The sequence below is a fragment of the Kogia breviceps genome, chromosome 2, assembly GCF_026419965.1.
Source record: "Kogia breviceps isolate mKogBre1 chromosome 2, mKogBre1 haplotype 1, whole genome shotgun sequence".
NCBI classification, from domain to species: domain Eukaryota; kingdom Metazoa; phylum Chordata; class Mammalia; order Artiodactyla; family Physeteridae; genus Kogia; species Kogia breviceps.
The window spans coordinates 168,883,555-168,898,599 of NC_081311.1; the positions used below are offsets into that span (position 1 = coordinate 168,883,555).

At 43.8% G+C, this 15,045-nt stretch overlaps 1 protein-coding gene across 1 annotated transcript in view; it reads left to right on the top strand.

Annotated features, from left to right (window-relative positions):
• The first annotated feature begins 12,093 nt into the window (after nucleotides 1-12,093).
• BMPR2 (bone morphogenetic protein receptor type 2) overlaps nucleotides 12,094-15,045 on the top strand; it is a 183,066-nt gene continuing 180,114 nt past the window's right edge. Inside the window, exon 1 of the mRNA XM_059053373.2 lies at nucleotides 12,094-13,492. Coding sequence (XP_058909356.1) covers nucleotides 13,387-13,492 — 106 coding nt within the window. The 5' untranslated portion in view covers nucleotides 12,094-13,386. The remainder of the gene's footprint in view (nucleotides 13,493-15,045) is intronic.

Below are 15,045 nucleotides of genomic sequence, written 5' to 3' on the forward strand. Positions count from 1 at the left end.
AGTTTACTGACATAAGGAGGTACTCTATGGATGCTGAATTTTGCCATTCTGCTTGGTTAAAAAAAAAAAAAAGGTACTGCTTGAATTGATCCAGTAACTTGATAACTTGATAACGTTCTTTAACTATGTGAACTACCAAATCCTAAAACTGCAAAACCAGCCCCAAATTTGGTATTCAAATTCTTCCATTTCCCATTGTGACTCTTTTTACCATTATAGTTTCAGATAATTTTCTTCTAACCATCAGTCTTTGTAATTTGCCTGTGTCTGATTTACCCTTGGTACCTATGACTAAGGTCAGGTGCTCCAGACCCATATGTTGATCCTCATGTAGTCTTTGTATTTTTGAATGACATATCCAGTAGTTTATTTCAGTAAGTTAAAAAGATATTAGCTATTCTCCTTCATAATTCTCATTTGTGAATCACAGCCCAGTTTTGTAAAAATGTGCTGACTTAATAATAGTCTTACACTGATGTTACCTGTTATTTGGTTACTTTATCTGTCGAAGGTAACATATGTTATACTAGAATATGCTCAATAACTATTCTGTAATCTCTGTACCTTAATATAAAAGTATATTTTTCACTCAAGATACATGTCCAGTGTAGGTTAATGTGGAGTTCCACTCAGTTATCAGGGACCCAAGCTAATGGAGTCTGCACCATCTAGTAGTTGTACTAGCTGGAGTACTAGGCCTTCTTGATTGTTGTGAGAAGGAAATAGCTGGAGTGTAACACCGGCTCTTCTGTGCTTTGGTCAGAAATGACACACATTACTTCTACTACAGCTTCACGAAGGAGCTGGAAAAATTGGGGAGCAGATGATATGTTTATGGAGCACCAGTGTCTCTGCCACTCATGCCAAAGTAGCCACACTTCCTGTAGGACAGCTGCCTGTTGTCCAGACTCTGTATCCTTTTCCCCACAGTTTACCTGAATTCCAGCTACAAGCCTTGTCTCACCTTTTCCTATGATCACAGACAGGAAGGGATTCTACAATGATAGTTCTGGGACTTAGGATTTTAACCTTTGGGTTAAAACTCACCCCGGTTTTAAGTTTCTGTCTCTCTCTGAAAGTACAGCAGCCCACCTTGTGCCCTGTTTCATCCCTATTTTATTCCTTGTACCTGAGTTCCTATTTTTTTTTAAAGGAAGTAATTTATTTTTAACTGAAGTATAGTTGATTTACAATGTTGTGTTAGTTTCTGGTGTACAGCAAAGTGATTCAGTTATACATATATATATATTTCTTTTCATATTCTTTTTCATTATACGTTATTGCAAGATATTGAATATAGTTCCCTGTGCTATACAGTAGTACCTTGTCATTTATCTATTTTATTTTATTATTTTTTATTTATTTATTTATTTATTTATTTATTTTGGCTGTGCTGGGTCTTAGTTGCGGCACGTGGGATCTTTAGTTGCGGCATGCATGCGGGGTCTAATTCCCTGACCAGGGGTTGAACCCAGGTCCCCTGCATTGGGAGCGTGGAGTTTACCCACTGGATCACCAGGGAATTCCCCTGAGTTCCTATTTTAACTGGTAATTTTGAGATTTGGTAACTTTGAGATTGATGCAAAAAACTAGTCTAAAGTAGAGTTGAAGTATCTCTGAATGTGGCTGGTTTTTAATAATTAGCTACGACCATGAACTATTAGTTCTATTATTAACTTCCGGTTACATAGACCTTTTGGTGTAAAGAATTCTTAACATAACATAAAGGTCTTCTCTCCTGCTGAGCTAGGTAGCCTCCTAAATGAACTCTTGATCCGCTCATCCTAACCAATCTCCGTCTAGCAGTCTGAATGATTTGTGCCAGATGCATATTTGATCATGCCACTCCTCTGTTTAACACCCTTCAATGGTTGCCCAGCACTGGTAGGATAAAGACCAAATGCTTAGCACAGTCCATCACCTATCTCTTTTGCCAGTGTCCTCTAAGCTCTCAAGAACTGGTCACACAGGTTGTTTAGATCTTCCAAAAAAGCCAGTGTCTTCCCATCTTTGCTCAAATTTTACTTTCTCAACAAATCTTACCCTATCATATTTTATACTATTACCTGATTGACCTCCCTACTCCAAATTCAATCACTCTTAACTTGTCTTCATTTTCTTTTTCCACAGTACTTGGCATCTTCTACATACTAGATGCTTTACTTATTTTTCATGTCTTTTATTTACTGCCTGCCTCCCTCTGCTAGAATGAAGTGTCAAGAAGACAGAGATCTTTGTGTTTTATTCACTGATGGGCACATTATAGGTGCTTAATACATATTAGTTGAATAAATTAGTAGATAACACTTTTAGTACAGACTTGAAAGTAACAGACCTGTAATTCTGCCAATCAGGAGTTGATTAATATGGGACTTGCCTGGTTGTCCAGTGGTTAAGACTCTGTGCTTCCAGTGCAGGGGGCGTGGGTTAGATCCCTGGTGGGGAACAAAGATCCCACATGCCTCGCACTGCAGCCAAAAAAAAAAAGAGTTGATTAATAATAAAGTTGAATAAAAAGAAATAACAAGATTAAGGGTATGGGGTCTTTCATGGTGGTCCTGTGGTTGGGACTCTTCGCTCCCAAGGAAGGGCACCCGGGGTCCAACCCTGGTCAGGTAACTGGATCCTGCATGCATGCCGCAACTAAAGATCTCTCATACCACAACGAAGATCCCACGTGCTGCCACTAAGACTCAGCTCAGCCAAATAAATAAATAAATAAATAACATTTTAAAACTAAAGACAAATAAACAAGATTAAGGGTATGAACCCTGGACTGAGTTGGGAGATATGAGTTCAGTGTTTGACTCTGCTCCTCTTTTGTATATACATTTGAGTAATTGCTTTTTTTGAAGTGTGTGTGAAAATAAAATAAGGATCATGTATAATACCTTAGCCATAGACATGGCCAACCCAGGCAAATTTACGAAGTAATCGTGTCTCTAAGCTTCCTCCCTCTTTCTTTTCAATATCTGCTTTCCTTTTGGACAACTCCCAAACCCCCAAATCAATATCCTCATATTCTTTTTCCTCCCAAAGATGTTTTCTAGATTAACTGTTAGAAAGTATGTTATCAACTAACTCATACCAAAGGTATACATGATTATGAGATTAATGTGGGGTAGGTGGAGGTACCTAAAATTTAATAAAGAAAATGCCTCTATTGAAAAAAACAGAAAGTTTGGAATTCAGGCACCGTATAGACATCATTCATAACTGTATTTTTTAATATTTATTTTTATTTATTTATTTGGCTGCGCCAGGTCTTAGTTTCCTAGTTTCCATATGTGGGATCTTCATTGCAGAGTGCAGGATCTTCACTGTGGCATGTGGACTCTTAGTTGCAGCATGCATGTGGGATCTAGTTCCCTGACCAGGGATTGAACCTGGGCCCACTGCATTGGGAGAGTGGAATCTTAACCACTGGACCACCAGCGAAGTCCCTATAATAGTTGTTTTAAATATAGCAAACCATTTTTCTGATTTTAAGGGCCTTGCATGTTTATTATTATTATTTTTTAATATTTATTTTTATTTATTTATTTGGCTGCACCTGGTCTTAGTTGCAACACTCAGGATATTTGTTGTGGCATGCATGTGGGATCTAGTTCCCTGACCAGGGATCAAACCTGGGCCCCCTGCATTGGGAGTGCAGAGTCTTAACCACTGGACCACAAGGGAAGTCACTTGCATGTTTATTATTGAAAATATTTAAAAGTATAAAAAAAGAAAAAAATTATGCATGCTTCCACCATACAGAGACAACAATTTTGTTTTGATGTCTATTCTTCAATAGATAGTATGTATTTTTTTTAAATAGCTCTTCTGTGTGTGTGTATTTTTTTAAAAATTAATTTATTAATTTTTGGCTGTGTTGGGTCTTCATTGTTGCATGTGGGGCTTTCTCTAGTTGCAGCAATCAGGGGCTACTCTTCCTTGCAGTGTGCGGGCTTCTCATTGCGGTGGCTTCTCTTGCTGCGGAGCACAGGCTCTATGGGCGCAGGCTTCAGTAGTTGTGGCATGCGGGCTCAGTAGTTGTGGCTTGTGGGCTTTAGAGCACAGGCTCAGTAGTTGTGGTGCATGGTCTTAGTTGCTCTCTGGCATGTGGGATCTTCCCAGACCAGGGCTCAAACCCGCGTTGCCTGCATTGGCAGGCGGATTCTTAACCACTGCACCACCAGGGAAGTCCCAATAGTATGTATTTATACAGAGAATCTTATATACATATGGTTGAGATAATATATTATTTACATTTAACATTCTGATTTCCCAATTTAACACTGTATCATGGTCATGTCCCCATGCCAGTAATTATTTTTTGTAAGTACCATTTTAATAGCTCTATAGTATTCCATTCTTTTTATGTCAAAATTTACCCAACTGTTCCTTTATTGTTGGATATTTGAATTATTTTCAACTTTTAACTACTATAAATGACACGACAGGGAATTCCCTGGCCGTCCAGTAGTTAGGACTCCGTGCTCTCACTGCCGAGGGCAGTTCCATCCCTGGTCAGGGAACTAAAATCCCACAAGCTGCGCGGTATAGCCAAAAAATAAAAAATAAAAAAACAAAATCAAAATGTGATAGATGCCTTTGTCTGCATTTCTGACTACATCCCCTTAGGGAAGAGTCCTAGAATTTCATAGCTGTTCTTTTTTTCCCAACAATCTTTTTTTTCTTTTTGTTTGTTTTTTTCAACAATCTTTATTGATAACCTATTCTGTGCTAGTTACTGTACTTATTGCTGGGGATAGAGTGATAAATAAGAGATCATCCCTCTTTTTAAGATGCTTACAATGTAGTAGGGGAGAAAATGAAAGCAAGTAATCAGAACGCAGCCTGACAAGTGCAACATTAGAAGCTTATAAAAGGTATAGAGGGGCTTCCCTGGTGGCGCAGTGGTTGGGAGTCCGCCTGCTGATGCAGCGGACACGGGTTCGTGCCCTGGTCCAGGAGGATCCCACATGCCGCGGAGCGGCTGGGCCCGTGAGCCATGGCCACTGAGCCTGTGAGTCCGGAGCCTGTGCTCTGCAACGGGAGAGGCCACAACAGTGAGAGGCCCGCGTACAGCAAAGAAAAAAAAAAAAAGGTATAGAGGTAACTCAAAGAGGGAATAATTATTTCTGTTTGGGATTTGGGGTCAGGGGAATCCTCTTAGAGGTAGTACTGTCTGACCTGGATGTTGTATGGTGGACAAAAATTAATAAGACAATCAGAGGGGCAAAGGACATTCTTGGCAGATATAAGTTCAAGTGTAAAAGCATAAAGGTGTGTGTATTTGAGGAACTGTAAATTCTTTGGTAGCATAGAGCTCCTGAGAGCAGAGGCTTTGACTGTCTTGCTTAATGTATCCAAAGTAGCACAGTACAGAGCCTGGAGCACGGTAGACAATAAATAATTGCTAAACAAAGGAATGGATGAGAGGAGCTTGGACTTAGTCTTCTACTTCCCGTTGGCTGAACCTAACAGGAAGCCAGTAGGCAAGGGAGTCTTGGAAATTTAGTTTGTAGGAGTCAGTCTCTGAACAAAGAAGACAAGGGAAGGGAATGGAACTGAGAACAAATAGGCAAATTATCTACACCTTTACTATGGCCTATTAACCTTGTATGATGTGGGGCATGCCTACCTCTCTAACTACGTCTCCTATGCTCCAATAAACAGTCCCCCTTTTCATTCATCAGACATACCAAGATTGTCTTAACTAGTTCAGGGCTTTTGCTTGTTTCCTAAGCCAAAAAGGCTCTTCTACCAGATCTCTGCTTAGCAGAGATCATTCCTTTTCATCATTCAAATCCCAGGTCAAGTGACACTTCCTCAAACAAGCCTTCCCTGATAAGTCCTTTAAAGGTAGAATAGCTCTCCCTCTCATATTGTCTCTCCTTGCTAAAAGGTAATGTGGTGAACATAATCTAAGGTGACCCCCCCCCCCCAGTCATTCACATCCTTGTAAAATCCCTTCCCTTGGAGAGTGATGGAAACTATGACTTGCTTCTAATCAATAGAATAAGGCAAAGGTGATGGGATGCCACTCCCATGATTATGTTATGTTATATACAACTCAGTCTTAGCTGATTGGAGCAAAAGAGACTCTCCCTGTTGGCTCAAATGAATATGGTACTATGTCGTGAGAACAGTTATGGAGAAGGCCACATGGCAAGAAACTGTAGGGGCCTCTAGGAGCTGAGAGCAGCCCCTGGCAGACAGTCAACAACTGAATGAGCTTAAAAGGAGATTCTTCCCCAGAGAAGCCTTTGGATGAGAACACAGCTTGGCTGACACCTTGATCGTAACCTCGAGAGATTCTGAGCAGAGGACCCAGCTAAGTCGTCCCTGGACTCTTGATCCATGGAAACTCTGAGATAATAAATATGTGTGGTTTTGAGTTGCTAGGTTTGTGGTAATTTTTTGAACAACAGTAGAAAACAAACACAGGTAAGTGCCATGAGAGCATGAGAGGAAGGAACTTGGCTCCCTTGTTCCTTTCTATATCATTATATGTAGTGACTGGCACATAGTTCAATAAACAATAAACATTTATTGATTATATAAATGAAAGAATGAAAGGATGGATGGGGGGATGAATCGATGAACTTCAGCTGGATGCAGAGAGAGGAAAAGACTGGATCCTAGAAACATGGCTAGTGGCTATAGGCTAAGGAGTACTACTTTCAAAGGGAGAAGTGGGGTTTCCCTGGTGGCGCAGTGGTTGAGAGCCCACCTGCCGATGCAGGGGACACAGGTTCGTGCCCCGGTCCGGGAAGATCCCACATGCCGCGGAGCGGCTGGGCCCGTGAGCTGTGGCCGCTGAGCCTGCGTGTCCGGAGCCTGTGCTCCGCAACGGGAGGGAGAAGCCACAACAGTGAGAGGCCCACGTACCGTAAAAAAAAAAAAAAAAAAAAAAAAAAAAAGGGAGAAGTGAATCCACTGGGCAGGTATTGATGAGGTTCAAGGACTACAGGGAGCCAGGAGATCTGATACCTTGTTTTAAGATTTCTTTTATTATGTTAAACTTCTTTTTAAAAAAAATTCGAAGCCTTAGCAAAAATTTTAACCATATTTTAGTGTAGCTTTAGAGAATAAATGAAGGGTCCTGTTGCTACTCTTTGGAGGAAAGCAGAGCTCAGTGTCTGGCATTTGCAAGGAAAAGCTCTTACAAGGTGTCAGTAGAGAAATCCAGACCAAATCAGGTAAATCTGTGGAAAATGTAAGTCCTCCTTCTCTGGGATTGGGATCTTTCACATGCTTAGGGAAAGGCTGCGTTCTCCTGCTGTGATTCATTCAGGATGGGAGGTTCAGATGATTCTGTTTTGTTCTTAAAGGAAAGGGTTACCCCAGAAGCTAGGCTAACCAAAATTTCAAAAGTTATATAAAAAGAGAAGCAAAGACATGGGACAAAGATCTAGGTTCCAAAAGCAAAGTTTTTTGTTTGTTTATTTTGTTGTGTTTTTATAAAACTTTGCTTATTTCAGAAAGAGAGAGACTTAAGTTTGCTCTTAGGTCCAGAGGATGAGGGGGTGGTGTCAATCTCCAATTTAACTTTCCTTGTACTTCACATCAGGGTTTTCCCCTCTCCCCACAACTACAACTTAATCTTACAAAAGGAGACAATGCCATGTTCCATAACTCAGTTAAATCCTAAAGGTTAAATCCTAAAGTTTCTAAGCAGCTTTAAGTTGCCTTCTGTTACTGGACCCTGAAGGGTGTTCCATTGCTAACTTCTGGGCATCCGTATTGTTTTTATTCTAGAGTTAAGAATTTTTCTTCTATTTTTCTTTGACACCACCGCTTTATGATGATAAGCTTTGTTTTTAAAAGTATTCAGGGCTTCCCTGGTGGCGCAGTGATTGAGAATCCGCCTGCCGATGCAGGGGACACGGGTTCGTGCCCCAGTCCGGGAAGATCCCACATGCTGCGGAGCGGCTGGGCCTGTGAGCCGTGGCCACTGAGCCTGCGCGTCTGGAGCCTGTGCTCCGCAACGGGAGAGGCCACAGCAGTGAGAGGCCCGCATACCACACACAAAAAATATAAAAAATAAATAAAAGTATTCATTATCTCTGAGCCCAGGTAACTCCTATTAGTCCTCAGAGGGTTTCTGACTTGGTCCTTATTCCAATCCTTGTTCTAATAATCTACTTAGTCCTGCCAGTTCCCTCCTAAAATCAGGTCCTTACTTTGTTTTTGCAAGTCTTCCACCTCAGAGGAAAGATATAATCCATGAGGAGCCATACCGCCTAGTGAAGATCCATCAATCTTAGAGATGCTCTTGGTCTCTTCACCTGGATTTCTGTGTTGCTCCCTTCATTTCCCAGTTTCTTACACCAAAGTTTTTCTTGCATGTTAGAAAACCCTCCTATACTACTTGTTGGGCTTTTGGTGATTAGAGTACTGGGGATTAACTTCCCCTTGGGCACCATGGTAGTTATTAAGGTTGTTCACAAATTTTCACGTCGTCCTCCTACTTCTCATCACGTGGGATGGAATTACATTTCCCTTTTCTCTTGAGGTTAGGTTTAGCCATGTGACTTCTTTGGCCAATAAAGTGTGAGTGGAAGTGAAGCATATTGCTTCTGGGTGGAAGCATTTTAATGGCTAGAGCAAGACACTGTAGACTAGCAATTAAAATTTATGATCCTTATTGTGGCAATCTTGAAAGCATGTATCTCAGTGAAGCCTCCAACAGTCTGGGGACTTCAGTGACTACAATGAGCAGAGTCCACGCAGTGGAAGCTGTACTGAGTTCCAAGATCCACCCTTTAGGACTGAAACACCACGTCTCCCAACTGCTGGAAATATTGGTGGCTGACAGCTCTCAACTGGGTCCCTTTCTGGAGGGGCTGCTCTTGGCTAAAGAGAGCCCTTTCACCTAAGAAGCACCTCCCTTCCCTGGGTGCAGCCCACATCCAATGATGGGTTGACGTAAGGGTATAAAGACCTAGCCCCTGACTCAATTTAGGACAATGTTGAAGGGCCATCCTAGTGCCAGAGCTCCCTGCAGAACTGGCTGGAGCCTCAATTTTATTTTATTTTATTTTTTTTAAAGAAGATGTTGGGGGTAGGAGTTTATTAATATATTTGTTAATTTTTGCTGTGTTGAGTCTTCGTTTCTGTGCGAGGGCTTTCTCCAGTTGTGGCAAGCGGGGGCCACTCTTCATTGCGGTGCATGGGCCTCTCATTGTTGCGGCCTCTCTTGTTGCGGAGCACAGGCTCCAGACGCGCAGGCTCAGTAGTTGTGGCTCATGGGCCTAGTTGCTCCCTGGCATGTGGGATCTTCCCAGACCAGGGCTTGAACCCATGTCCCCTGCATTAGCAGGCAGATTCTCAACCACTGGGCCACCAGGGAAGCCCCATGAAGCCTCAATATTTTAACTGTGATGCAGTTCAACTTCTCCCTCTGCTCATTCTTGTGACCCACAGTCTCCAGAGATTGTTCTTGAGAGCACTACCCCAAACCCCCTATATGCAAATCTGTTTCAGGGTCTGTTTTCCAGTGAATCCCATTTGTGATGGGCTTCCTAATGACTTGTATCAAACATACAACGTGTGAGAACTAAACCTTTGTTGCAATAAGCTGCTGAGAAGTTTGTTACAACCCAGTTTATCCTAACTAGTACAGATAACAAACTTGCCTGCCCTGCCAATCCTTTGTTCTCACCCGAGTTTGACTTTTATTGTCTGTCTTGTCTTATTGGACAGATTGATTGCCAAGTTCTAGTTTTTCTCTGATGTTCTTTCTCATAGTGAGTGAACAGCCATGTCCCAGATGAGCTATTACAAGTGTCAACTACACATTGGCACTCGCCATCTACCTCTACAAGGATTAAATCAGGTGCTTCTGCAGCTGCTGATTTTCAACACCCCCTGAAAGGAGTTCAGGGTGGAGAGCAGAAGTGATGTACTCTGTGCTCTGGGAAAAACTGGCAGAACGGGTCTTCAGATAGTTATTTTCAGGAGATGATTTTATGAGCCCAATTCTTATATCTCATCATATCTAGAAAAACACTAAAATCCTTCATGGTGACGATTGCTCCTTGTGAGTAGCAGAAACCTTCTGTAAAAAAATATGGGCTTGGTTACATGTATGCCCCCTTCACCAAAATCACATATATACTGACCTTCCCCCCTGCCTCTTTGGAGCAGTTTCTCAGAGCTATCTGGGATGCTATCTCCCGGGCTGCAGTTTTCATTTTGCCCCAAATAAAACTTAACTGGCAACTCTCACGTTGTGCATTTTTTTAACTTGACACAGGGAACAACAGAAGAGGGAAGAGGGTTGTATATCTAGTTGTCTACTAATTATTCATACCAAGTTGGTGGCATAATTTTTTTCATATGAATTTCCTAGGACCCTTTCTTCTTTTCTATATAACTTATACATTTATAATATGTCTAAGGGTACTTCTTGTTTCTTAGGAACATTTTTATGCAAATAAAAATAGAGTAATCAAGTACTTAATCCCAATTTGAGAAAGAAAAACAGTATACTACCAATTAATAAACTTTCTACACCTCTAACATACTTAAATCCTATTGCTCTGAGTGCTAGCTCTTATTTCTTGAAATTCAAATGGTAAAACAATATCAGTTCCTTATTGCAGGCCTTTTGGGCCAAAAACTATATTTATATAGTAATATATGTATAGTTATATATATAGTAATAAAGCTAGTGAATCAAAGTATATGCTTTTTTTTTTTCTTTTTAAGGGATTTTACTACAAGGAAAAACTTCTCTCTGCCTGAAGGGTAAACAGTATAAAAATATTTCCACTAAAAAGAGTCTGAGAATTCTGAGCTGGTATTACCACAACCCCTAATTATATAAGATATTTAGTATGATAACAGCAACTAGTGTAAGGAATGTGAAGATTTATTTACATCAAGTTCAGATAAAGAGATAAAAGGGGACTTGAATAAGTAAGCAAAGAGTATGACTTCAGGACTGTATATTTGAAGGTATCTTTGAACTGCCCTTAGCCACGATGAAAGACCAGCAAAACCAGTCTTCAGAATAACCCTTCTGCTTAGAAGAAGGGAAGGCTAGACTTCACCTCTAAGATCGCCCTCCCATGCAGATTTTCCACCTCGCAGCTAAGAATTAAACCCAGACTTCCGATCATGGCGCCAAGCACGTCACCTTCTCCCTCTTCCCCCAGCAAAATCCCACCCAAGTCGACCAGATCCCTCAGGAGTGTGTAAGAGCTGCAGGGCGGGGATGGGGTAGGTAGGAAGGATTCCCTTCTCCAATCCTGGTTGCTTGGGGTTTTGCAATTCAAAAATCCCCCTACTAAACAGATCCTCTCCAGATTCAAAGGAAGCTTCTGTACCAGCAAGACCTGCTCTTTTCCTCGGATGCGTAGACCCAACCCCACTCTTTACATTGACGCGGCGACTCCTCACCGCAAATTTCCCTTCAAATGCTCTAAAAAACCCCTAAGGCCCCCAGCCTTTGTGAATAAAGGCCCACCCTCGAAGTGGAAACAGCGCTGCATAGACAGATATGCACAGACAGCAGGGCAGCGAATACAATTGTAAAAGAATCAGTTCTTTCTGGCTTTGCATCCTTTCAAATGTTCAGTACTCCTGTTAGCTAAGGAGGGTTACGGTAATGGGTGCTTGAAGGAAGCAGGACACCGATTAGAGCAAAACTATCAATATAGGGGTGGTCTTTCCAAATTCCGGCTTTTGTTTTGAGTCAGTGAGGGTAGCCCGAGGAGGCCAAGGTCTCCGGTTATGCGAAAGGTGGGTCCTTCCCAATTCTTTGGGCTACGGACTGGCAGGCGCGGGCCCCAAGAAACAAAGGGGGTTGTTCTGTCCTTCGAGCCTTTACTCGAGTCCCAGACGAGTCAGAGGCTAAATCATCGAGCTCGGAAGAGTTTGCCAAAGTCTGGACAATACATGCGGCCGCCCTCTCTTAAGCACGCAAATCCCAAGCGTGGACGTCTGGAAGGTGCGTGTGTGTGAAGAAAGGCCAGTGCTGTCCATTGCTGGGTGCCGGCCCCGCCGGCCCTCAGCGGCTGCGCTAGGGCCGCGGAGTCCGTCTCAGTTAGCCCTGGAGTGAGGGGCGGGGCCGGGCGGGGCCGCGAGCGCGCAGGCGCAGTGCGGCCTCGTCGCGCCCCTGCAGCAGCCGCCGCCGCTGCGGCCGCCGCCCGCGCTGCACCACAGGCCCGAGACAGACTGGGCTGGGAAGAGCCGGAGACGGAGGAGGAGGCGGAGGCGGCGGCGGAGGCGGGGCGACTCCGGTGACCGGGAGCGCCGCAGACTGGCAGCTGCGGCGACTCCCCCCTTTGTGTCTGGTCTGCCCGGAGCCGCTGGAAGTGCTTCCCGGAGGGGCGCGGGGTGTCTCGCCGCCTCGCTGCCCACCCCCTCCCCAGCCACCTACATCCGCCCTCCCGCCGCCCCCCACCCTCGGCCCGCGACGCCCGAGCTCCGCCCGGAGCCTAGAGCTGCGGGAAAGCTAGGAGGCGGAGGCGGCGGCGGCGGCGGCGGCTTCCTCGGGAGGGGGGGGTTGTGATTCGCTCAGAGGAGCCATTGACGGGAGAAGACAAGGCTTTCACAGTGGAATTTACCTCAGGCAAGATGGAGCGGCAGCAATAAAAAAGAGAAAGAGAGACGAGCGCACCCGGGAGGGCTAGAAAGGGCAGCCTCCCGGCACCTCCCCTCCGCCCGCTGCCTCGGGGAGCTCGGGGCCCAGCCTGAGGACCCCTCCCCTCCCCCGCTTCCCACCGCCCCTCAGCCCTCCCGCCGGGACCTGCTGGACCCTCGTAGGATTGTTCCGCGAAGGCGTGAAGGCCGTGGGTTTGTCCATGGAGGCCAGCACCTTTTTCGATCCAGTCGAGGAAGAGGATTTGCTTTGCTCGAAATCGGCGTAAGGGAAGCACCGAAGCGAAACTTAAAAGGAATCTTGCCCTCCTGGAGCACAGGCGATGCGCCTCGGGCCGCAGGGCGCCGCCGCCGCCCGCCCGGTTTCGCCCTTTCCGGCAGTCGGGAACTTGTGCTGATCCTCGGTGCCCCTCGAATCCCCGCTCCCCACCCCTCGGCACCCTGGATATGTTTTCTCCCAGACCTGGATATTTTTTTGATATCGTGAAACTACGAGGGAAATAACTGCGGGGCTTTCTTCTTGTCTCCCTGCTTCTCCCCACAGACATGCCTTCACTTTGGGGGGCCGAGGCACCCTGTCCTGGGCGAATGAACACCCGCAGCCGCAAGGGAGAGAAATGAAGGGAATTTCGGCAGCGGAATGAAAGCTCTGCAGCTCCGTCCTCTCATCTGCCATTTGTCCTTTCAAACTGCATTGTAATAGGGGCCGGATAAGTCCGACGAGAGCGAGGACTAGCCTCCCGGCCGCGTTTCTCCGCCCTCGTTCACTTTCCGTATTTCTTTTCAATGCTCTCCTGCTTCTTGGCTAGCCCAGGGATGACTTCGTCGCTGCGGCGGCCCCGGCGGGTGCCCTCGCTGCTTTGGACCGTCCTGCTGGTCAGCGCTGCGGCCGGTGAGTAGCCCCGGGTGGCGCGTCCGGGCCACTTCTGCGGGTGGCGGGGGAGGGAGCCTGCAGAGGCCGAGGCCTGCGCTCGCCCGTCGCGACGCAGCCGCCGATCGCCCGGTACCTGCGCGCCTTTCTCAGTCCTTCCAGGGAACTAACCTTTCACGTTGACGTGTAGTTTCGAATCCCCGCACCTCGTATTCCCCACCACCCCACCCCACCCGCGCCGGGGGGAAAGAAAAAGACACATTGGGTGTGGTATCTTAACATTTTTAGCTGTGAGGTAATGCAAGGATTAAAAATAATATTTTAATCACCAGTGAACACTGTCTCTTATGAGATCTTTGGAAACAGACCTGTAGATTTTTTTTCTAATACGAAGAAGCGGATTTGGCTTACAGTAAAAAGAACATCAGCTGTAGAACGTATACTTGAACCTTATATTTAGATGTAGATCACTCTTTGAGAATCCATGTTACTTTCATTATTGCAAAGTGTTCCCGAATGAATTGAATAAATAAATGTTGAGGAAGGCAGAACTGTGAGATGCTTAATATACTGTATAATATTGTTAATTGTTATTATCGTTAGTATTATGTTGTTCCGAAGTATGTTAGTAATAATATTTTCATCTCTTCAATCTGGACAGTCGTATTTTATATGCTTTTGTAATTACTGCTGGGCTTAGAAGTATTTTTGGTAGCTTTTCATTTAGTCATCTGGCATCTATTGACTTTCCTGTCATTGAGACAACTTTGACCTCACATCAGACTTCTAGGAGATTTGAGTCCTGAAAGTTCTTTTGACATTTTACTGAAGCTTAAAGGGAAATGGTAGTCATCCTTTCCTTAGAATATTTTGATTTTAGTTCTCAGACACCTTAGGAAAAACATCGTTTCATTTGCAGTTACTTTTCAAGCAGTCGTTTGGTGATTTGCTTTTAGAAATTTTGGGGAGTGAATCATACATATAATTCTTAAATTTGGTTTAGGATGGCCAAATAGATTATACATCTAAAAATGAATAAAGGACAACATAACACCTTTCCAGTTATTTTTTCTTAATAAGTGTAGTATTCACTTTCAGTAAATTTTTCATTGCAATGTTAGATACGGACAGTGTTTATTTCCATTAAAAAAAGTCTGCATTGGGAAGATACTGAAACAGTTTTTGAACTTTCTTTTGTGCTTTTGATATTGTTGATTAATGTCTATTATGTTTGTGATAGTTGTGTTAACATAATTTGAACTCTGAATTGAATGTATTTTGACACTGATAATTTTAATATTCTTAATCATCACAATTCCTTTTGGGGTAAAAGTGAATGAGTTTTCTCTACAGTTCTTTATATTCTGTTAGCTATTTAAGTTTTCTAGTAGTAAGCCGTGTGGTCCCTGTAAAATATGAAGAGCGTAAAAGGCGTTAAGTTCAAGCAGTCATTCTAAGAGGAGAAATCTCAGCGTAGACTTGTTAGTGTTCTTTGTTATTCTTAACCTTTTTAGAACATAGATTCTCATTTATTGTTGACAGGCTTATCATTTTGTGATCAGAACTGATAAAAG